This window comes from Bufo gargarizans, chromosome 11, assembly GCF_014858855.1.
Source record: "Bufo gargarizans isolate SCDJY-AF-19 chromosome 11, ASM1485885v1, whole genome shotgun sequence".
In the NCBI taxonomy this organism is placed as follows: Eukaryota; Metazoa; Chordata; class Amphibia; order Anura; family Bufonidae; genus Bufo; species Bufo gargarizans.
In genome coordinates this window covers 24395735-24417964 of record NC_058090.1, presented here as the reverse complement: position 1 = coordinate 24417964, position 22230 = coordinate 24395735, and the positions used below count along the sequence as shown (strand labels likewise).

At 47.4% G+C, this 22230-nt stretch overlaps 1 protein-coding gene across 1 annotated transcript in view; it reads left to right on the top strand.

The window, feature by feature from the left end:
• Positions 1 to 20515, top strand: part of NIN (ninein) — an 88622-nt gene extending 68107 nt beyond the window's left edge. The window contains exons 20-31 of the mRNA XM_044272724.1: positions 121 to 190; positions 308 to 502; positions 1689 to 1787; positions 2809 to 2941; positions 6503 to 6606; positions 6789 to 6935; positions 8401 to 8580; positions 8806 to 8955; positions 9774 to 9875; positions 12614 to 12778; positions 18535 to 18648; positions 18962 to 20515. Of these exons, the coding sequence (XP_044128659.1) occupies positions 121 to 190; positions 308 to 502; positions 1689 to 1787; positions 2809 to 2941; positions 6503 to 6606; positions 6789 to 6935; positions 8401 to 8580; positions 8806 to 8955; positions 9774 to 9875; positions 12614 to 12778; positions 18535 to 18648; positions 18962 to 19342 (1840 nt within the window). The 3' untranslated portion in view covers positions 19343 to 20515. The remainder of the gene's footprint in view (positions 1 to 120; positions 191 to 307; positions 503 to 1688; positions 1788 to 2808; positions 2942 to 6502; positions 6607 to 6788; positions 6936 to 8400; positions 8581 to 8805; positions 8956 to 9773; positions 9876 to 12613; positions 12779 to 18534; positions 18649 to 18961) is intronic.
• The last annotated feature ends 1715 nt before the right edge of the window (positions 20516 to 22230 follow it).

Sequence of the window (22230 nt, the reverse complement as noted above, 5' to 3'; positions counted from 1 at the left end):
AGAACATGATATATGTCTATATATCTGGCGACTGTTTGTTTGGACAAAGCTGTGGCAACTTGACATTGTTAAAGTTGAGGGGCCTTCTAACCATTCCTTTGTTTTTCCCCATTTCTGTAGGGTGAACCTTGAAACCACACGGAAGGAAAGACTTGCTATGGAAAAGAAGGTTAATGACTTAACAAGTGAGGTCAGTGGTATAATCAATGAAGTGGGTTCATGAATAGGTGCACATATGGGGCTTCTGCAACAAATCTGGCTCACCAACCTTACAGACTCTAATATTTTACATCTTTCATTTCTTTAGGTAACTGAACTGAAGAGCAGAAATGAGCAGCTGGCTGTGGCAAATGAAGAGTTGTTTTCCAAAAACTCAAAGAACCAAGAGGACATTCAGGATCTAAACCTCAGGATGATGCTGCTCCTCAAACAGAGAGACCGGAAGGACTCTGGTAAAGACCCTCAAAAGTGGAAGGAAGAGATTGAAGGCTACAAGACCAAGGTAAAAATGGAGGGAAAGTTTGCTACTGGTCAGTGTTAACTGCATGTGTAAGTGGGTCCATCGGCAACAGAGAAACAGTAGGCCCTCTGTCTAACCTATCCTCAGCTAGACAAGCAAAGATCAGATCTCAATACTTCCCCCAAGACCTATGGTCTGTGGTAGAGGCGTAGCTAGGAGTACAGCATGGGGGAGGGGTGCGAAACGCATCCGAGTTGGTCCCCAGTGGACCCCCAAAGCGTGTTTTCAACATCTTTTCATCTTTTCATCTTTTTTTATTTATTTTTATCCCAAAACCAGATGTGGATCATAAATGGGGAGAAAGACCTGTAAATAGAACAGGCGCTACTATTCTTCTAAGAAAACAAAAAACCTTTATAGGAAAATTCTGCAGAAAAAAAGATCCTCCCGGATGTGGCAGCTTTGTCCCCTCTAGGATAAAGGACCTGTGATGCCATTGCCATGTGACCAGTAACAAGTGGATGTTATTGGTCACATGGAGATGACATCAGAGGTCCTTTACCTTATCAGCATTCAGCAGTGCGAGGATGTTGTGAGTTTCCCTTCCTGACACTTCCACATCGGGCCAAGTGTATTAATTGGTGGCAGTGTCCGGTCGCGTTAGTGAGGAAGGAGGGAAAATCTCCCTCTTTCTCCACTGTGCCGCTGCTTATAAGAACACTGCGAGCGCTGCACTTTTCCACAGCGTATCCTTTGATAGGGTGCACTATCTTCTTGGGATCGGTATGTGGGGCATATGCCACCCTGGCACCCTGCTTAGCCCACCTCTGGCTCTCTCACCTGCCCTGAAGGGCCCCGTGACAAGTGGATACCTCTGTGTGCTTGGAGGACTCCCCCGTCACAAGGCCCGGAAAGATGGTCCCCCTGCAAGCTACACCTCCGGTCTGTGGCATCTGCTCAGGTTTGCCTGGTGCTCACGTTGGGCCTGGTGCTAATTTTTACAAGACTCTTCTTGCTCCCATCTTCTATTGGGCAGACTAGATGGGCCAAATGGTTCTTATCTGCCGACACATTCTATGTTTCTATGAAGGATATGCTGGTTAACTTTAAGGGCTTGACCATTCAGGTCAATCTTAGTTCATATTCCCCAGTAGGGTTGAGTTTAGAGTCAGGGTTGTCCCATTTTCTCTTATGACTCCCTGTATCCAAACACTTCTTAATTTTTCAGGTAGCGGATGCTGAAAGAGAGTTATCCAAGGTCAAAGCTCACAATCAGCATCTGGAGGAGGACAACACTCTTCTAAAACAGGACGTCGAGACCAAAAAGGTGAGAATTGTAGATATTTCAAGGCACATAACTTATACATTTCTCTGTCAATTCTTTGAAGTCTCCCTTCACTAGCTTAGAGATGTGTTTTATATTGCTGTTGACTGGATGCAATATACGCAAATCCTATAATATTTCCATAGATTCTGTAGAATATTGTTGGAATTCCCCTTTAAGGAATGAATAAAGGACTTCTGATCCCATCAGGTTCCATTATGGAGGAGCTGTCACCTCTCCTGACATGTCTGTAGCAGTAACTACTTGCATTCCCCACTTACTGACAATACTTTTCCTAGTATTCAGCATTGTGTTGTTCCTCTGTTATTCTTCTTGGAAATATACGAATGAATTGGCATCTGGGCACTACCATTTCCCATGATAGTAGGGGGTGTGACTACATACTCCGATATTGTATTGTCTAGTCGATGTTGTAGGATGAAGCAAACTTGTACGGACAAAGTGAATTCAAAAAGACCAGTTGTCAATGTATTGGTGTATTTCCAGGAGACGTAATAGACTAATGGCCCAATATATGTCCTAAGAACTGGCAGATACTCTTTAAAGAGGATTGGATAATGAGGTCTGCCCCCCCCCCCCTCCCTCTCCCCATAAATAGCGCCGCTTTTGCCCACAGGCTGCATCTTGTATAAGCAGCACCATTCCCTTGAATGTGACATGGACAGGCAAAAGTTACAGTAGTAAAAAAAAAAAAATTAAGTAAAATAAAAAGTAATCGCAGCTCTGGCTCCTTGATTCCCATTTTGCTGACTACTCCCTAGACCGGCAGTGTGGAATCAGGGTTGTCAAGCCCTAACGTGTTAATGATTTGTTGATGATTGATCCACAGTAAGCCTTGCTGGACCCTTCAAATGCTCTAATTCTCAAAAAAAATAATATTTTTTACGTTTTTTTTAAAGTTGGGCTGAGGATTCGCCCTGGGTGATGAAGATTGGTGTCAATGTGGTGTCCTAGAGCTGTGTGTATATATGTGCAGTGTGACCTGTTGTTCTTGCCCCTACAGCTCTCCAAAAGCTCAGAGGTGACGGAGCTGAGAAACGAGATTTCACTCATAACCAGGAAGAACGAAAAACTGATGAAAGAAAAGGAAGCTCTGGGAGAGGAACTGAACAGATGTGTGGCCAAGGTACTGCAGGGTGGGACGCACCCGCCATGACACGGGGTGGGGCGCACCCGCCATGACACGGGGTGGGGCGCACCCGCCATGACACGGGGTGGGGCGCACCCGCCATGACACGGGGTGGGACGCACCCGCCATGACACGGGGTGGGACGCACCCGCCATGACACGGGGTGGGACGCACCCGCCATGACACGGGGTGGGACGCACCCGCCATGACACGGGGTGGGACGCACCCGCCATGACACGGGGTGGGACGCACCCGCCATGACACGGGGTGGGACGCACCCGCCATGACACGGGGTGGGACGCACCCGCCATGACACGGGGTGGGACGCACCCGCCATGACACGGGTGGGACGCACCCGCCATGACACGGGGTGGGACGCACCCGCCATGACACGGGGTGGGACGCACCCGCCATGACACGGGGTGGGACGCACCCGCCATGACACGGGGTGGGACGCACCCCCATGACACGGGGTGGGACGCACCCGCCATGACACGGGGTGGGACGCACCCGCCATGACACGGGGTGGGACGCACCCGCCATGACACGGGGTGGGACGCACCCGCCATGACACGGGGTGGGACGCACCCGCCATGACACGGGGTGGGACGCACCCGCCATGACACGGGGTGGGACGCACCCGCCATGACACGGGGTGGGACGCACCCGCCATGACACCGGGGTGGGACGCACCCGCCATGACACGGGTGGGACGCACCCGCCATGACACGGGGTGGGACGCACCCGCCATGACACGGGGTGGGACGCACCCGCCATGACACGGGGTGGGACGCACCCGCCATGACACGGGGTGGGACGCACCCGCCATGACACGGGGTGGGACGCACCCGCCATGACACGGGGTGGGACGCACCCGCCATGACACGGGGTGGGACGCACCCGCCATGACACGGGGTGGGACGCACCCGCCATGACACGGGGTGGGACGCACCCGCCATGACACTGGGTGGGACGCACCCGCCATGACCTCAAATGTACATGGTGCAAGATTTATTCTGAATGGAGTTTTACTGTCTGCCCCGCTGGCCTCAGATGCTCCACAATTGAAGGGGTTCTCCAGGCTTTTAATATTGATGACCTATCCTCAGGATATGTCATCATTATCAGATCGGGGGGGGTCTGACACATGGGAACCCCCGCTGATCAGCTGTATGAGGGGACGGTGCGCACGTGCCATCTCCCCTCTCTTTTCCTGCTCACCACTGCTGTCTAAGGCAAAACAGCAGCCAACAGAAAGGGAGGCGGCACGTGCACCCTGCTTGCGCCATCTCCCCATATAGATGATCGTAGGGGGCGCCAGTCAGACTCCTGCAGGTTCATGCAGCAGACTGACCGCTAGGAGCTAACGTGGATTTGTTATCATTTGCACCAGTTTTTTTGTGTAAATTAGAACAAATGTGCCGGACCACCTACTCCACACTCTGCAGGGCAACCCTCCCCATATTGCATATTTTAGATGCCAGAAAACTGTAGTAAGGGGCTGGTAAATGTGCCCCAGTATATAAAGAGAAATCCCTGATTATCCAGCACTGAGTCGGAGATGTCAACCTGGGCGAGCCCATAACAGGGTGATACCTTGAGAGGTGTGACTTGTATAAAAAGGCAAAAAATTTATACAGACCCCCCCTAAATTAATTTCAGACCCCAGACCACCGGTATATTCAGACCCTCTATATTATCAGACCCCAAGCAGATCCCTGTATTAATATCAGACCTATAAAGTAGTTTCAGATCCCAGAGCAGGAAACATTTGCAGACCCCCTATTATATCAGTCCCCAAACCAGACACTGATATTAATATCAGACCCCAGACCAGACCCCTAAATACAAGGTCAAGTCCCATTATTCTGACCAGCAGATAATCTCCAGAGTAACCGCCATGTGCAGCACGGACAGCAGCTAGATGGTCCAGGAGTGACTCAGTAAGGTCCTGGTAGGTTGTAGCAGGGATCTGGAGCCACGCTGACTGCAGTGCATCCTATGGCTGCTGGAGAGAGAGTGGGGGGATCCATAGAGCAAAAATGATGACTGAGATGGTTCCACAGATGCTCAGTTGGGTTCAAGTCTGGGGAGTTAGGAGACCAGGGTAGTACCTTGGAAGTCTTGGTCATGCTCTTTCAACCAGTGTCGGACATTTCTAGCTTACATGTCGCATTGTCTTGCTGGAAGATCCCATCCACCCCAGGGAAGACTATCAACATGTATGAGTGTATGTGATCTGCAAGGAGGGATTCATACCCAGATCGGTGGAGAGCTTTCCATATCGATGAGTGGCCAGAGAATGCCAGGAAAACATTCCCAACAGTAACAAGGGATCTGTGTGCAGACATCCTATCACACCCCTTATATACCCACAAGGGATCTGTGTGCACACAGCCTATTACACCCCGTATATATACCCACCGAGGGATCTGTGTGCAGACAGCCTATCACACACCTTATATACCTACCGAGGGATATGTGTGCAGACAGCCTATCACACATCTTATATACCCACCGAGGGATATGTGTGCAGACAGCCTATCACACCTCTTATTTACCCACCGAGGGATATGTGTGCAGACAGCCTATCACACATCTTATATACCCACCGAGGGATATGTGTGCAGACAGCCTATCACACATCTTATATACCCACCGAGGGATATGTGTGCAGACAGCCTATCACACCCCTTATATACCCACCGAGGGATATGTGTGCAGACAGCCCATCACCCCTTATATACCCACCGAGGGATATGTGAGCAGACAGCCTATTACCCCTTATATAACCCACCGAGGGATATGTGTGCAGATAGCCTATCACACACCTTATATACCTACCGAGGGATCTGTGTGCAGACAGCCTATCACACACCTTATATACCTACCGAGGGATCTGTGTGCAGACAGCATATCACACCCCTTATATACCCACCGAGGGATATGTGTGCAGACAGCCTATCACACCCCTTATATACCCACCGAGGGATATGTGTGCAGACAGCCTATCACACACCTTATATACCCACCGAGGGATATGTGAGCAGACAGCCTATTACCCCTTATATAACCCACCGAGGGATATGTGTGCAGACAGCCTATTACCCCTTATATACCCACGAGGCAGCTCGGCACACCGGACGTCCTTCATGAGCTACATGCTGACAACGTAGAAAGTAGGAAGTGGTCAGAATAAAGGGACTTGACTGTGTATGTTCAGCCCCCTATATTACTCTCCTATTGATATCGCACCCCTATGTTAAGCTCAAACACCAAACGAAAGTCCGCCCATAGGGAAACAATGTGATTTTGCCGCTACCAAGGCGGAATACTTGATGATTAAAAGAATTTAGCTGTGTATGTAAGATGGGGACATGTGTAAAAACTGTTGTAACGAAAAGTGGAGCAGTTGCCCATGGCAACCAATCAGGTTGCTGCTTTTGGTGGAATCTGGTTGGTTACACTTTTCACAGTTTTGCTACATCTCAGCAAATACATTGCGATGTGTAATCTTCTCCGCTCTACAAGCTCTTTGTTCTCCGTGTTTCCCTCAGTCCTGCTAAAGTTGGCATCCTGGAGAATAAAATAGCAAGTCTAAAGCAGGAGCAGAAGACGTGGGAGCAGCAGTCGCTGTCTCTGAAATCTCAGGTCGCCGCCTCTCAGGAGCAGGTAGGTACAGGACTGCTCTATTAGGAGACATGAAATATTTAGAGAAACAGCACCTGTTTCACATTTGTCATGCCCGGTACTGCAGGTCATCCGAATTCTCTTGCAATACCGGACACAGCGCGTGGACAGGGTGGCGTTGTTTCCATGACCTGTTTAATTGTCACATATTTCTGGTCCTCTAGATTCAGAGCTTGGAGGAGAACTTGCAGAGTGTCAACCTCCAGATGGCTCGTCTCAAGTCAGATCTCCGAGTCGCACAGCAAGAGAAGGAGTCATTAAAGCAAGAAGTGATGTCCTTACACAAACAGCTGCAAAACGCTAACGCCAAGGTGAGAATAATCATTTACTGCAATAGTGAGTGAGTGTGCGGGGCAACGTCAGAATTCCATATATATCTAATCTACTATGAAAGTGGTCACTGTCTACAGACATTACTTATCCTGTACTGATCCTGCGTTACATCCTGTATTATACTCCAGAGCTGCACTCACTATTCTGCTGGTGGAGTCACTGTGTACATACATTACTTATCCTGTACTGATCCCGGGTTACATCCTGTATTATACTCCAAAGCTGCACTCACTATTCTGCTGGTGGAGTCACTGTGTACATACATTACTTATCCTGTACTGATCCTGAGTTACATCCTGTATTATACTCCAGAGCTGCACTCACTATTCTGCTGGTGGTGTCACTGTGTACATACATTACTTATCCTGTACTGATCCGGAGTTTCATCCTGTATTATACTCCAGAGCTGCACTCACTATTCTGCTGGTGCAGTCACTGTGTACATACATTACTTATCCTGTACTGATCCTGAGTTACATCCTGTATTATACTCCAGAGCTGCACTCACTATTCTGCTGGTGCAGTCACTGTGTACATTCATTACTTATCCTGTACTGATCCTGAGTTACATCCTGTATTATACTCCAGAGCTGTACTCTCTATTCTGCTGGTGCAGTCACTGTGTACATACATTACTTGTCCTGTACTGATCCTGAGTTACATCCTGTATTATACTCCAGAGCTGCACTCACTATTCTGCTGGTGCAGTCACTGTGTACATACATTACTTATCCTGTACTGATCCTGAGTTACATCCTGTATTATACTCCAGAGCTGCACTCACTATTCTGCTGGTGCAGTCACTGTGTACATACATTACTTATCCTGTACTGATCCTGAGTTACATCCTGTATTATACTCCAGAGCTGCACTCACTATTCTGCTGGTGCAGTCACTGTGTACATACATTACTTATCCTGTACTGATCCTGAGTTACATCCTGTATTATACTCCAGAGCTGCACTCACTATTCTGCTGGTGGAGTCACTGTGTACATACATTACTTATCCTGTACTGATCCTGAGTTACATCCTGTATTATACTCCAGAGCTGCACTCACTATTCTGCTGGTGCAGTCACTGTGTACATACATTACTTATCCTGTCCTGATCCTGAGTTACATCCTGTATTATACTCCAGAGCTGCACTCACTATTCTGCTGGTGCAGTCACTGTGTACATACATTACTTATCCTGTACTGATCCGGAGTTTCATCCTGTATTATACTCCAGAGCTGCACTCACTATTCTGCTGGTGCAGTCACTGTGTACATACATTACTTATCCTGTCCTGATCCTGAGTTACATCCTGTATTATACTCCAGAGCTGCACTCACTATTCTGCTGGTGCATACATTACTTATCCTGTCCTGATCCTGAGTTACGTCCTGTATTAGACCCCAGAGCTTGTTTCATGCCCCCCTATCTTTGTCCCCACGTACAGAAGCAGGTTCTGGAAATGGCTGTGCACTCCTCAGGGCTACAGAACCAGCAGAAGAAGCAGTACTGGGACGACCTGGAGCAGCTGATGGAGCAGGAGCAGCAGCTTCTACGGCAGGAGAATGACCGACTTCAGAGGGAGGTGCAGCTTACCAAGGGCGATCTGGCCCAAACCAGGGAGAAGGTACAATATGAGGGGTGCATTTAACGCCTTTAATCCCCCCCCCCCCCCCACACAGTCACATGCAGACATAACTCCTGAAATACTCTGTGCTGCTGTTAGACCGCAATCCTTTTTGTATGAATGATGCACCACAAGGACTATGATTGGAGTGACCGTCTGAGCTTGTAACATCAAAGTTAGTGGATGTGTCTTGCAAATTCGTTCCTTTTTGCTCATGAACGGCAGGTGCGGCAGCTGGAGTCGGCCATCATATCCCTGAAGCACCAGAAGCAGCAGAGCCAGTCCAGCCTGGTGAAGGCCCTGGAACAGGAGAAGTCCAGTCTCAAGAGGGAATGCGACCAGCTCCAGACAGAGCTCCTCTCTGCAAACAGGAAGGTCGGTTCACTCGCCAGTATGACGGGGAGCCGCCTTGCTCCGAAAGTTCTCCGCTTATAAATGATGGGGGGGGGGCTGCTCATGTCTGTCTGTAAGGCCCCTTTCACACGAGCGAGTTTTCCGCGCGGGTGCACTGCGTGATGTGAACGGATAGCACCCGCACTGAATCCTGACCCATTCATTTCTATGGGTCTGTGTACATAAGCGTTGCTTTTTTACGCATCACTTGTGCGTTCTATATTCTGCGTTTCACGTCAGCACTGGCCCCATAGAAGTGAATGAGGCTTCAGTGAAAAATGCATTGCATCTGCATGCAAGTGCGGGTGCGATGCGTTTTTCACTGACTGGTTGCTAAGAGGATGTTGTTTGTAAACCTTCAGTTTTTTATCACATGGGTTAAAAACGAATCAAAACGCATTGCACCCGCGCGGATAAAAAACTGAACGCAATCACAGACAGAACTGACTGAACTTGCTTGCAAAATAATGCGAGTTTCACTGAACGCATCCGGACCTAATCCGTCACGCTCGTGTGAAAGAGGCCTCAGGGTTTCATCCCGCTGAAGATCACTACAGTCGGCCTCTTCCATGGCTGCTGGACATAAGGAACAGCGCCACACAGGTTGTGCCCGGTATTACAGCCAGTCCGATTCTGCTTGGCTGCCATACTATATACAGCCCAAGGACGGGGGTGGCGCTGTTCCTGGAAGAAACCTTTTCTAGATCTGGTACCAAATCGAGTCCAGTTTTTGTTCAGTTGGCTTTGGGCAGTGGATTCTGTGAGGCTGTGGAATAACCAATGTCGTTTTTACCTCCTAGATCAGTCAGCTTAGTGCAATAGAACGGGAGCTGGAAACCATCAAGGCCGAGAATGAAGTCTTACGAGCAAAGCAGGGAAAGTTTGACGATCCGTTCATGGAAGTAAGTGTGGAAGGGGCGCGACGCTCGGGGAACCTGTGTCATTTGAAGATTTTCCCTGCTTAAAGATCTAAAGTGAAAAAGCTGTACAGACTGGCTGCTGCCTTATAATATTGGTTAGGGTACTTTCACACTTAGCGGTTTTCTTTTCCGGCACTGAGTTCCGTCCTAGGGGCTCAATACCGGAAAATAACTGATCCAGCATATCCCCATGCATTCTCAATGGAGAGCGATCCGCTCAGGATGCATCAGGACGTCTTCAGTTCAGTCGTTTTGACTGATCGGGCAAAAGATAAAACTGCAGCATGTTACGGTTTTATCTCCGGTGAAAAAAACTGAAGACTTGCCTGAATTTCAAAATACCGGAAGGATGGATCCGGCATTCCGGTCTGCGCACTGCGCAGACTGAATTATTTTTTTCTGGATAACGGATCCGGCATTTCAATGCATTTTTCAGGATTCTGATCAGTCTTACAAATGCCATCAGTTGGCATACGTTTTGCCGGATCCGGCAGGCAGTTCCGGCGACGCAAGTGTGAAAGTAGCCTTAAAAGGGTTCTCTGCTTTGGACAAAGATTCCTTTAACAGTAAGCTGATCAGTGTGTCACACTCTGGGACCTTCAATGATCAGCTGTAATCTGTGATTAGACCTGACAGGAGGCGTTCAGTTTCCCTGCAGTGCCCCCACAGGAGACATGAAGCATTACACCGTGCCCATTTACTGTGTAATACAGGACAGGTCCTCCAGAGAGATGCTCTTTGTAAGCGCTCTCCACTCTGAGATGAGGATCCTCAACATAGAACCCCCCCCCCCCCCCACTAAATCCAAGCTCCTTAATATAGTGACTGAAATTGCTTTTCTAAGCAGAACCGCCTCTAGTTTCTCCCCCTGCCTCTAGTTTTGGCCCCCCCGCCTCTAGTTTTGGCTCCCCGCCTCTAGTTTTGGCTCCCCGCCTCTAGTTTTGGCTCCCCGCCTCTAGTTTTGGCTCCCCGCCTCTAGTTTTGCCTCCCCGCCTCTAGTTTTGCCTCCCCGCCTCTAGTTTTGCCCCCCCCCGCCTCTAGTTTTGCCCCCCCCGCCTCTAGTTTTGCCCCCCCGCCTCTAGTTTTGGCTCCCCGCCTCTAGTTTTGCCTCCCCGCCTCTAGTTTTGGCTCCCCGCCTCTAGTTTTGGCTCCCCGCCTCTAGTTTTGGCTCCCCGCCTCTAGTTTTGGCTCCCCGCCTCTAGTTTTGGCTCCCCGCCTCTAGTTTTGGCTCCCCGCCTCTAGTTTTGGCTCCCCGCCTCTAGTTTTGGCTCCCCGCCTCTAGTTTTGGCTCCCCGCCTCTAGTTTTGGCTCCCCGCCTCTAGTTTTGGCTCCCCGCCTCTAGTTTTGGCTCCCCGCCTCTAGTTTTGGCTCCCCGCCTCTAGTTTTGGCTCCCCGCCTCTAGTTTTGCCTCCCCGCCTCTAGTTTTGCCTCCCCGCCTCTAGTTTTGGCTCCCCGCCTCTAGTTTCGCCCCCGTGACCCCCGCAGACCCATCACACATTAGGTGCTCTCTTGTCTGTAGTAAGGCCGTCTGATTGGTTACCGTTCCCAGTTGCGCCACTTCTTGCCTGCGCAGGTTTAGTATATTCCTCCAGTGCTCCGGAGTTTCGGTTTTTGTCTCTTCTTCGCCGTCATTGGGGAGAATATGAAATCTCTGACGTTTTTGCCTGTTTTCCTGTTCTGTCCTTTGCCTTGTGTCTAGACCTCAGGAAATCTCAGGGACGGGTGCAGCTCTCAGCCTGAGATCTATGGTAACGTTACCCGAGTGCCGACTCCATCGATGCATGTGTGGCCATTGTATTTCCATACTTCATCCTGTACAGACCTTCATCCCTTCACACCACAAGTCTTCTACCCTGGTTATGTTGCCTGCCAGCCAAACAGTCACGGGATCGGCCTCTGTGCCCGTAATGGCACCAAACATACAAATTACTCCGTCTGAGAAGTTATTCAGAACATCGCTCACTTTCTTGGGCCATAGGTTACCTAATGTTTCTGCATGCATTTTTATTCTCCAGTCGCACCCAAAGCTGAATTAAAAAAAACTACCTGATGTTTTGCTTAGGAGTTCAAGGCATCCTGGGAATTCAGGTGGCTGTAGGACAGCGAGGGTTAAACTGTCAGGTCAATGCAACGTGCAGAACGTGTGCCTTCTTGCTTTGGATGTAACTGGAGAAGACCTAATGTGACTAAAATTCAGTGCAGGATTGGTAAACGTATAGCCACACACAGCAGATCAGTTGGGGGCATCAGTCTACATGTCCTCTGGAGAAATAACCCCCCCCCCCCCATTGCAAACACCCAATTCTTTGCAAAAGTATTCAACCCCTATGAAGCAAACAGATTTGCACTTAATGGGGCCCATTCATCTTTCTGCTCCTCTGACAGGTTGTGATACTGCATTGATTGGCCGAGCATCTCCTGTGTCATTCCCGGCCCTCACCAGTTCACCGCCAATCATGCGTTTTTTTTTGTTTTGGTTTTTTTCATGCCATGTCGTTATTGAGTATATTGCATGACTTGAGAAATGCTGTGGTTTTTTTGTGTGATTTGTTGTACGCTGCGGTTAACATTACAAAGCTGCATGTCTGTGGGTTAGTATAATACATGGTCATGCTTCGCCTGGACATCCTTGCATAGGACTGCAGCAGAACCTGGCGAGCCAGAAGACGGGCAGATCCAGAAGAATAGCCTCACTGACCGGTAGGGTGTTCATTTTACAGATGCGGCACCCTTCCTCCGGTGTGACCCATAGCCGCTCTCCGCTCCAGCAGCAAGCTTGTGCCACCTCACCCCGGGAACAGTACCTGCAGCTCCAGGTGGACAGACGAAACCAACAGCATCAGGCAACAGCAGATAACCTCGGCTCCGGCAACAGCTCTCCACAGGTCAGTGCCGGGCCTCCCCTTGGTATCACCTGTTGTATATGTGCAGGGCACCCTTTCTCTGGTTATGCCAGCTCCTATACACCTCATCCCATCATAGCATGCCGTCAGGTCAGTACAGCTACATTGGTGCATCTGATCCATCTGCAAAATGCATCTCACAAGTCACTGGTGCCCATCACCCCATGAAGCTTAAAGGAGTAGTAGTGCATGTTCACCAAGACGAAGTTCATTGTAGCGGCTTTCCTGCTGTTTGAAACAAGCCATCTGCCATTTCTACAGAATGATTTATTCAAGTGCAATTCCTCTTTAAAGGGGATTGTTTGGTCTGAATTGGCTTACATGACTGGTGGCGCTGTTGCATTGTCATCTATGAAAACAGTTTACTGGTGAGAAAGGGTACTGCAGGGGCAAGGAAAACAAATGGGCAACTTGTTATGGAAATATCCCACCAAGATTTGGCAAATCGCTTGTGCTCATCCAGTTATATCGTGTAGATGGTTTTACAGTAGCTGGTAGGTGTCGTTTTGTGTTGTTGCGTGCACACCGGCGGTATAGGAGCCTGTATACTAGTATATATTGTCTCCTCTCAGATGTACCTTTACCTGCAGTTGTGTAATATTTCTGCTCTCCTGTACATAGTGACAGCTCCTCTCTGTACTGGTAGCACATGGGCGGCTACTGTATCATAACGTACCGCTAACTCCTCAATCCCTCAGCAAAAAAAAGTTTGTGTATGACCACTCGTCACTATTGTGTGTGGCCACAAGGGGGCAGTGCACAGACCGCTGTATTGTAGAGTCCTGCATGCTCTCTTCTGCCCCCTTGTGTTCTATCTGTGCCCTCACCGCACATTTACAGACAAAACCCCTGATATATAATTCTGCGCTGCCTCTTTAACTGCTCGCTGCAGTCGATGCGTTCATGTTGTGCTGCTTCAGTCGTAGTTGCTCTTTTGTGTAGTTGTCGTGTAGCTTCTTTGTTTAACCCTTTGCTGTATTAACAGTTGTACGTATATTATTTACTGATGTTGGCATCTTCCAAAGGTTTCCTAACGGAGCTTAAAGGGATTGTCCAAGGGTTAGAAAAACTGCGCCTCTCCTGTCTACAGGTTGTGTGTGGTACTGCAGATTGGCCCGTGAAGCTGAGCGGCAATACAAAAGGCGGCCAGGGCAGAGTGCTGAATTTGGAGGGGCTGTCCCTAATTTTCCCTGCAAATTCGGGCTATCCCAGACCAAAAATGGGCGGCGCTTATGTAAGCCCCATCCATAAATGGGCAGTCCCAGTCCCAGTGGGATAGGATCGATTTGTCCCTAATTTACCAATGTCTGCAATGTTGGTAAGTTTGCCATGGAGGGAAGGGGCGCGTTTTTTGTTTTTGTTTTTTTGCTTTTGTAGGGAGCCGCCATGTTTTTCCAATCCTTTGGTTATCTCACTCCTTCTACTAAATGCAGCTGAATATTTCATACTTGCCAACATTCGTGCTGGTAAAGTTGGGGCCTTTAAGCCCCACCCCTGGGATGCCCCCTTTTGGGGGGTGGTTACATAAGCCACGCCCATTTTCAGGCCGATACAAAGCTCATTTGCCGAGCTCATCTCAGAAAATTCAGGGCAACTAAGATATTTGTCTCTTCATGTACTGGCTCCATACTGCACTTCTGCTTTTATACTGCAGCCAATCTAGGGAAGCAGAGCTGCAGTGCAAAGGATAGGGGAGAGCCTCAACCTAAGTCAGAGTCAGGATGACCCTAGAGTTCAATAGACACTGACCCTAAGCGGCCTTCATTGATCATAGATGTGTCCTAATGGGGCAGAGCAGAAAACGGACAACTGATAACTAGGCTGTCATCTTAAAGGGGTTCCAAAAACAGCGCCACCGCTGTGCACAACCCCTTTAAGACTTCCTCTGAGGTGTTTTACGCTTTGTGCCCCAGCTCTTCCTATCCGAGGAGCGTCTTCACGTTATCTGTACGTGTAGGTGGAGAGAGCCGGGGCCCGTCACGGGGCCTCATTTATCCCTGCCCATAGTGACCAATCGGAGCTCAGCTTTCATTTCTTAACCTGCTCTGGAAAAATTTAATCTGCGCTCTGATTGGTTGCTGTCAGTTTGTGATGATGCCCCTGTGTCCTGACGTGTGGGGTTTTCATGTCTGGAGCCGGGCCTGCGTGGAGGCCTCTTTTTTTAACCCTTTGGAAGATGACCTCTGTAGTAGTGTTACCTTGCTTTGCATGCTCTGTTGTCAGCGGCGGTCTCTTCACCATTGTGGAGGTCCCCGGTGACTGAAGGCTACTTTCACACGGCGCAAATTTTCTGGCTCCGGCACTACCGGATGCAACCGGAATGCCCGCCGGCCCCATTAACTATAATGGGGTCCGATAGAGATCTGGAGGATCGGCTGGACCCAAACCGCTGCATGCTGAGATTTGTGTCCTGGCGATGCCTCTGGGTCTCCGTGCCGCAGGTGTGAAAGTATCCCGACTCTGTGTTGTTGTTTTTGCCTGTTTTGGGGTGAAAAGTACCAATGCCCTTTCTCCCATAGGCCTTGCTTCCGGAACCACGAGCGCTGCATGCAGACTCTTACCGACGGATCGGCCGCCTCTGAGAATGTGTCTTCTCCTAACGAGCACCTAACGTTAACCTACCCTAACACACCGCTGGCATAAGCTGAGAAAGACCTTGCTGAGGGCACGGCGCCCAGCTGCTTGGCTGCTCCTTCCTATATTTAACCTTCGCAGTATTAAAATGCACCCGTTTCCTGCGCAACGCCACGGTGGCCATTTTGTACAATGGACGTGAGAATCCATCTTGTCCACTCACTGGAAATCTCAAGTTGAGGACCTTGCACTTTCCCATTGCTCTATTTCGCTGCATCTTGAGAATCTCAGTGGACGGGTGGGTCTCCGTCACAAAATGGCTGCCTCCAGAATATGTGGCCATGAGGTACACTAAAGAGCGCCCCCCCCCCCCCCTCAAAAAAAAAGAATCACCATAAAATATGTCAAGTCATTAAAAAGTCCTTTCAGCGAGGGCACTTTTTTTAATCATGGCTTTCGGAGGAATCTGGTTGCCACCCAGCTTTCCCAGAGGACTGAAAGGTAGATCTGTACAGTAATGCAATGGCGACTTATCTGACACATATCCGGCATTATGGGTGTTGGGATACTTGGGTGACCGCTGTGGTTGCTGTAATGGCTGACATATTAGCTGGCACCCAGCTTTCCCAGGTGACTGAAGAAGGTAGATATGAGGAGTTATGTAGGGGACAGCATAACATTGTGGGTATGTAGAATCCTTGAAAAGCTGGGCGACCCCTGAGGAAGCTGTTATGGCAGCCATATTGGTAGCTGGCAACCAGCTTTCCCAGGTGACTGAAGAAGGTAGATATGAGGAGTTATGTAGGGGACAGCATAGCATTGTGGGTATTTAGAATCCTTGAAAAGCTAGGTTACCCCTGAGGAAGCTGTTATGGCAGCCATATTGGTAGCTGGCACCCAGCTTTCCCAGGTGACTGAAGAAGGTAGATATGAGGAGTTATGCAGGGGACAGCATAGCATTGTGGGTATGTAGAATCCTTGAAAAGCTAGGTGACCCCTGAGGAAGCTGTTATGGCAGCCATATTGGTAGCTGGCACCCAGCTTTCCCAGACAGACCCGGGAATGGGCATGCAGCTGATTTCGGTTTATGTGGAATCCGATTAAAATCTCATACTTGCCAACAGACCCGATTATCGTGGGAAAATCCCATGAATCGGTTCGCTAAAGGATTTGGGGTTTATGTAAGCTCCACCCCAAAATTGGCAGTCTAGACCTGCTTGGGGGTGGGGCTTTAAGGGCTTAAAGTGACAGAGTATAAAATCTGCTTCCCTGTTGTTTTTATATCTGCGTTGAAAGCCGCGCTGTGGGAAGTTACAAGCAGCATGATCCATTTTGATGCGGATGACCACGTGCGGCTCCCATTTTAAATAGGTTTAATTGGTGTGCGGACCCCCGGAAGCTGCTGTATGCAAATTTTCAGCAGAAATCCAAGGATCAGTCTCGGATTTCTGAAGCGGTTTCCATGGTGGATTTTGTCCGTGGAAGAATCCGCCATGTGGGCATAACCTTAGAAAGTCCTGCATAGCAGAGCATTATGGGAAATCAGCCAGAGCCATAATGGCAAGCCAGCGTAAGCACCAGCCGAATAGAGTTTTTCTTGACTTGACTGGAAAAAGGGCTTAATTTACTGGTGGTCTTTCTTTTATTTTTTTATTTTTTCTCTTTGGAGGGAGGGGGGGGGGCACAAACTTTATGTAATTACTGCTGTAGAAATATTGTGTGTAAAATACCTTATTTAAAGAGAAATGAAGGTTTTGTGTAAAGTTTTATGTATTTATACTATTTATTAGGTTTGGTTTCTGTCCTCTTGATATATTTATATTTTCTTCCTCCTTTTTGTAACGTTTTGGACAAGAAAGGGGGGAGTGACGTTTTTTTTTTTTTTACGTGACTCCCACAGAGTCGCCTCTTTATACTGGAAATTTGTCAGAATTTGTAAGCTACTTTTGGAAGAAAACCACAGATGTTTCGATGCTGGGAAATAAAATTCTTTTAATTACCGAAATGATTTTATGTTGTGTTGATTAATAGATATGACGCTCGTCATGTGGATTCACAGAAAGGGTTAAATGGCTTTATATGTGAATGGGGGACAATTGCTGCATTTCTCCTCCAGGGTTATAGACGTTCCTAAAAGAAAAAAATATATTTATTATAATTTTTTTTTTTTTTTTTTTTTGTATTGATAAGTATTTTTTAGGAGTTTCTATCAACCCTAGAGAGAAGCCAATGGGAAAACATTTAAACAAACAAAAAAAAAAAAATACGGAGTCAAAATAAATCACACCAAAAGTGCTTTGTACCGGTATATTCCCCTATTGATTTCCAGCTAAAATTTGGCTGCTGTATTTAAAAAAAAAAAAAAAAAAAAAAAAAAAAAGCTATGTGAGAGCCCCCTAACATTTATCTAAAATTCCCTAAAATGAGTACTGTATAATGCTGCCATGACTGAGTGAATGTCGCCATGCTCTGACTGACCGCGGCTGTGGCTGGCTGCCCGAATAACACCGCCACACCATGACTGAATAAATAATGGCACAAGAACTTGACTGGTGGTTAGTGCCGCCATGTCGTGACTGTCTGAGTAGTGCCACCACACGGTAACTGGCTGAATAGTGCCGCCATGCCGTGACTGGCTGAGTAGTGCCACCACACGGTAACTGGCTGAATAATGCCGCCATGTCGTGACTGGCTGAGTAGTGGAGCCGTTGCCTGACTGACTAGCGGCTATGCAGGGGTCTTAAAGAGGATAGATGACGTGGTTGGTCAACTCAAGGCCAGAACCTAACATGCTTTGGCTGGATGATCTTCTGTACCGGTTCCTTTGACCTCCAAGCTCTGGTCTGGGCAGTGAATAAGGGGTAGACATCTCATTAGGTCCTACCGAATCTGTGCTTCCAAGCTAGTAAGCAGCAGGGCAGAGCAGACCCGAAATGTGGAGCCTCAGAAGAACCTCGCTGAATGAAGAAACCTTGAGAAAGTGGACTGTAAAGAGACTTTTCCAGAGCAGACTCTAAGTGATCCTTCAGGTAGGAGAGAAACGACTGGTCTACACGCTCACTGATCATATGGCCTCAGAAGAGGACAGACAGGGCACTTTAGGTACAGAGACCCCCTCCACATTTGGACTTGTATGGTTATTCATGGTGCTGTATTTTTCTTAGGGTGAACCAGAACTTCTGCTGAGAAAAATGGAGGGTCGGATGGTGGAAGTGGAGCAGAAGCTAAGAATTGTGAAAATGCTCCTGCAAGAGAAAGTGACTCAACTGAAAGAACAAGTAAGACTTTGCGTCCAGCATTCAGGCGAGGGCGTACATACCATGGAGGCCGCCCGCGTGGCTGCTTTGTGGCCCACTCCATGGTTGGTTCCATTACTTTTGCAAAGTTAAAATTTTAAAATTGTGCCTTTCTGCAGCCACCACTAGAGGGCGCTTGCAGTTTTATCTTTCACCTCCATCTGTAGTTTGTGTGCAGTGAGCTCCCTCTAGTGGTGGCCACAGGCAGCTAGAAATTCATTGTCTACGCCGGGGGTTCGGGGCGCTGTGTCACATGTCAGGGACTCTTTTAACACGTTTTCTCTGGGGCTTTCAGGTCACCAGAAACACAAGAGCAGACGCTAAGATTAAAGATTTGTATGTGGAGAACTCTCAGCTGCTCAAAGCTCTGGAGATGAGCGCGCAGAGGCATCAGACAGCCGAGAAGAAGAACTACTTCCTGGAGGAGAAGATCTCAGGACTGAGTAAAATAGTGAGAGACTTGACACCTGCTGGTCTGGGTGGAGCGCTCACTAACACAGTGGAGATCTTAAACAAAACTGAGACAAAGACACCAACACTACAAGACGTCTGTCTGTCTGTCAGCTCCAGACAGAGGATAAAAGCATGGGGTCTGGAAATGGGAAAAAAGAAAAACTTTGAAACAGCGCCACCCAATTTCATGGCTGTGTCCAGTATTGCAGGCGTACAAAGGTAGTGAAAAAAGCCAACACCTGCTATATGTGACATAAGGAAATGGACATTATGCCTAAAAATAAATAAATAATTGGAACCAAGAAGAATACACTGGAGTGCCGCCATATATGTTACTTCCGCAGTCACTTTGTCTCTATAAAGGAAAAGATCCACACATGTGAATTAGCTTTGGTGGGTCGCCTATTTGCCACTAGTCCAGCAAATGGGGCCATTAAAGGGACTGGGTGCTCCTGGCTGTTCGGAAGCCTCTAGGAGGGACCGAGAGGACAGTGGCAGTTCCCCATATGTGCCGCGTGTCCTCACTATAGCACTTTCATGAGGCCAAACGTCTCTTTACAGTGTTTTTCATATCATCCCACTGCCGACATATAAAGGATATTTATCAACTATTCCGTATGTTTTGACAGAATTTCTAGAATATTAGGTTCTTCACGAAAAATCTGATTACTAAGGCTGTAAATGATGGTGCACGGCCTAGTGTACATCCTGCAGATAAAGACCTAACTAATCGAAGAGCGACTGGTTGCTAAGTGCTGCCTGACAACCCTATTAGGACAATGGTTGTTAGGCTACGTATCCCGGGCAACCAGACTGCCAGACATAACAGTTCAGTTCAGAGCTCCATGCTGCCTTATCAATCAGATTTTCCTACAAATAGATTGAGGATCTTCTAAAGCAAACATTTTGTGTTCTGAAACTGCCATGTTGCTACCGTTGATTGTCGCGGGTCCTCCATTGCACTAGCTTTCTCCACTGCTGCCATGTTTTTTTTAGTGTTTTATTCCCCCCCCCCCCCACATTATTTTTCACAGGATTGTCATAGGAAACTGACTTAGCAAGTATACCCCCCAAAGTGGACATTTTGTGGGAGGGGGTTGAAATGTTGGGAGTTGTGGTCTGGTAAGCAGGTGATGATGCACATTTGTATGTATTTATTTATCACTGCCATCAAGTGGAGGAAGTTCATTTGCAATTATAGTGGTAATTAGGGAATTGTGGTCGGCTCCTAATGGAGGATTGTAACTGCGAATGTGTAATCAACGCTCATAAAATATTTCACACGGTGTCTGATAAAATGTTTTCATGATTTTAAGGTGAAAAATTCTAAGAAAAAAATTTAAATTACAACTTTTTTTTTGTAATAATAAAACAAAGAAAATTCTGTGTATCATTACTTCACATTTCTTTTGCTTTGCATTCCCCCATCAGCTAGTCACATGGGAAGCTGCCTATTACTTTCTTTATTTGATATTGCTGATGACATCACTATCAGATGCCGATGACATCACTCACAGAGACCACAGATGATTTCCATAACTCTGGAGCCTTGATTTTTTCTGGAGTGAATATGTTAGGTCTGGGAAAGCCTGGTTCAAAGCTCTCCTTGACCAATTCCCCCCCCCCTCGACCCCCTAAGTGCTGGATCGGCAAAGCTAGGATGTGTAGAGGAAGAACTTGGAACCATAATGTCCACCAGTCTGGGGCTGGGTACTAGTGGTGTACCATGTCTCCATTATGTAATCCTGGCCGGAGTCATGGGCGGGCACCATGTGATTTGTCATTATTTATCATCTTTTTACTATATAGAAGTTTTTGGACTGGTACACTTTACCTATTTGTCCACCAGGGGGCAGCACCGTGCAATTTATTCATCCAGTAATGCACATTTCTACCTCTGCTGCACCAGTATCCAAGTGTGAGTGAGGCCTTATTGCCCCCCATGAGTGGCATATTGCCCAGCATGGTATATTTTTTTTTTTTTTGCGTTTTTTCCATAACTTTATCCATAGGGACAAAATTGGCTGAAAAAAAATAAATTTTATACATGGGAGAGACTGGATAAAAAAAATCATGTAGGAGCTCTTAAAGGGGTTGTCCAGGGAAACGTGGCTACATTATGCCAGAAATGACGCTACACGCCTGTCCAAGGTTGTGTCAGGGCTGAGCTGCAATACCAGTCAAAAACCATAATTTGTGGGCAATCCCTTTTAAATTATGTATTTTCTGAAGCTCACAGTCTTTAATTCACTCCCCATGTAATAACAATTCGGACCCATCGATGCTCTGCGTTGCACTTTTCCTGTTATTTCTACAATAAATGTATCAATAAATTGCCAACTGGGTGTTAAGATTCTCTTGGTCAAAGTGCAGGGACCCCCCCCTCCCGATCTCCTAGTGGTAGCACTCAATTTATTCATAAACTTGTAGTAGGAATAATAGAGGGACAGATATCATATTTATATGTACCGGTAAGCGGCTCCAGTACTGTCAGTTCATTTGGAATATAATTATTTACTGAAGCAGATGTGTCCGGAGAGGTGAAGGGTCCTGTTTAAATAGGAGAATGTTTTACTACTTGTTTCCCTTTATAATTTAATGTCCAATGTAAATAATTTGTCCAACATCCTGTAATTCCTGAGAACAAAGCCCCTTATTTTACTTCTGGCTTCTCTCCTACTCATAGATATGTGGGCGTCTGTCTGTTTCATATTTCTAGTTCTGGGGGTGGCTCATTCTGTGTGATCTATAATTCCTGTACATAGGAGGCAGTATTATAGTAGTTATATTCTTGTACATAGGAGCAGTATTATAGTAGTTATATTCTTGTACATAGGAGCAGTATTATAGTAGTTATATTCTTGTACATAGGAGGCAGTATTATAGTAGTTATATTCTTGTACATAGGAGGTAGTATTATAGTAGTTATATTCTTGTACATAGGAGCAGTATTATAGTAGTTATATTCTTGTACATAGGAGCAGTATTATAGTAGTTATATTCTTGTACATAGGAGCAGTATTATAGTAGTTATATTCTTGTACATAGGAGCAGCATTATAGTAGTTGTATTCTTGTACACAGGAGGCAGTATTATAGTAGTTATATTCTT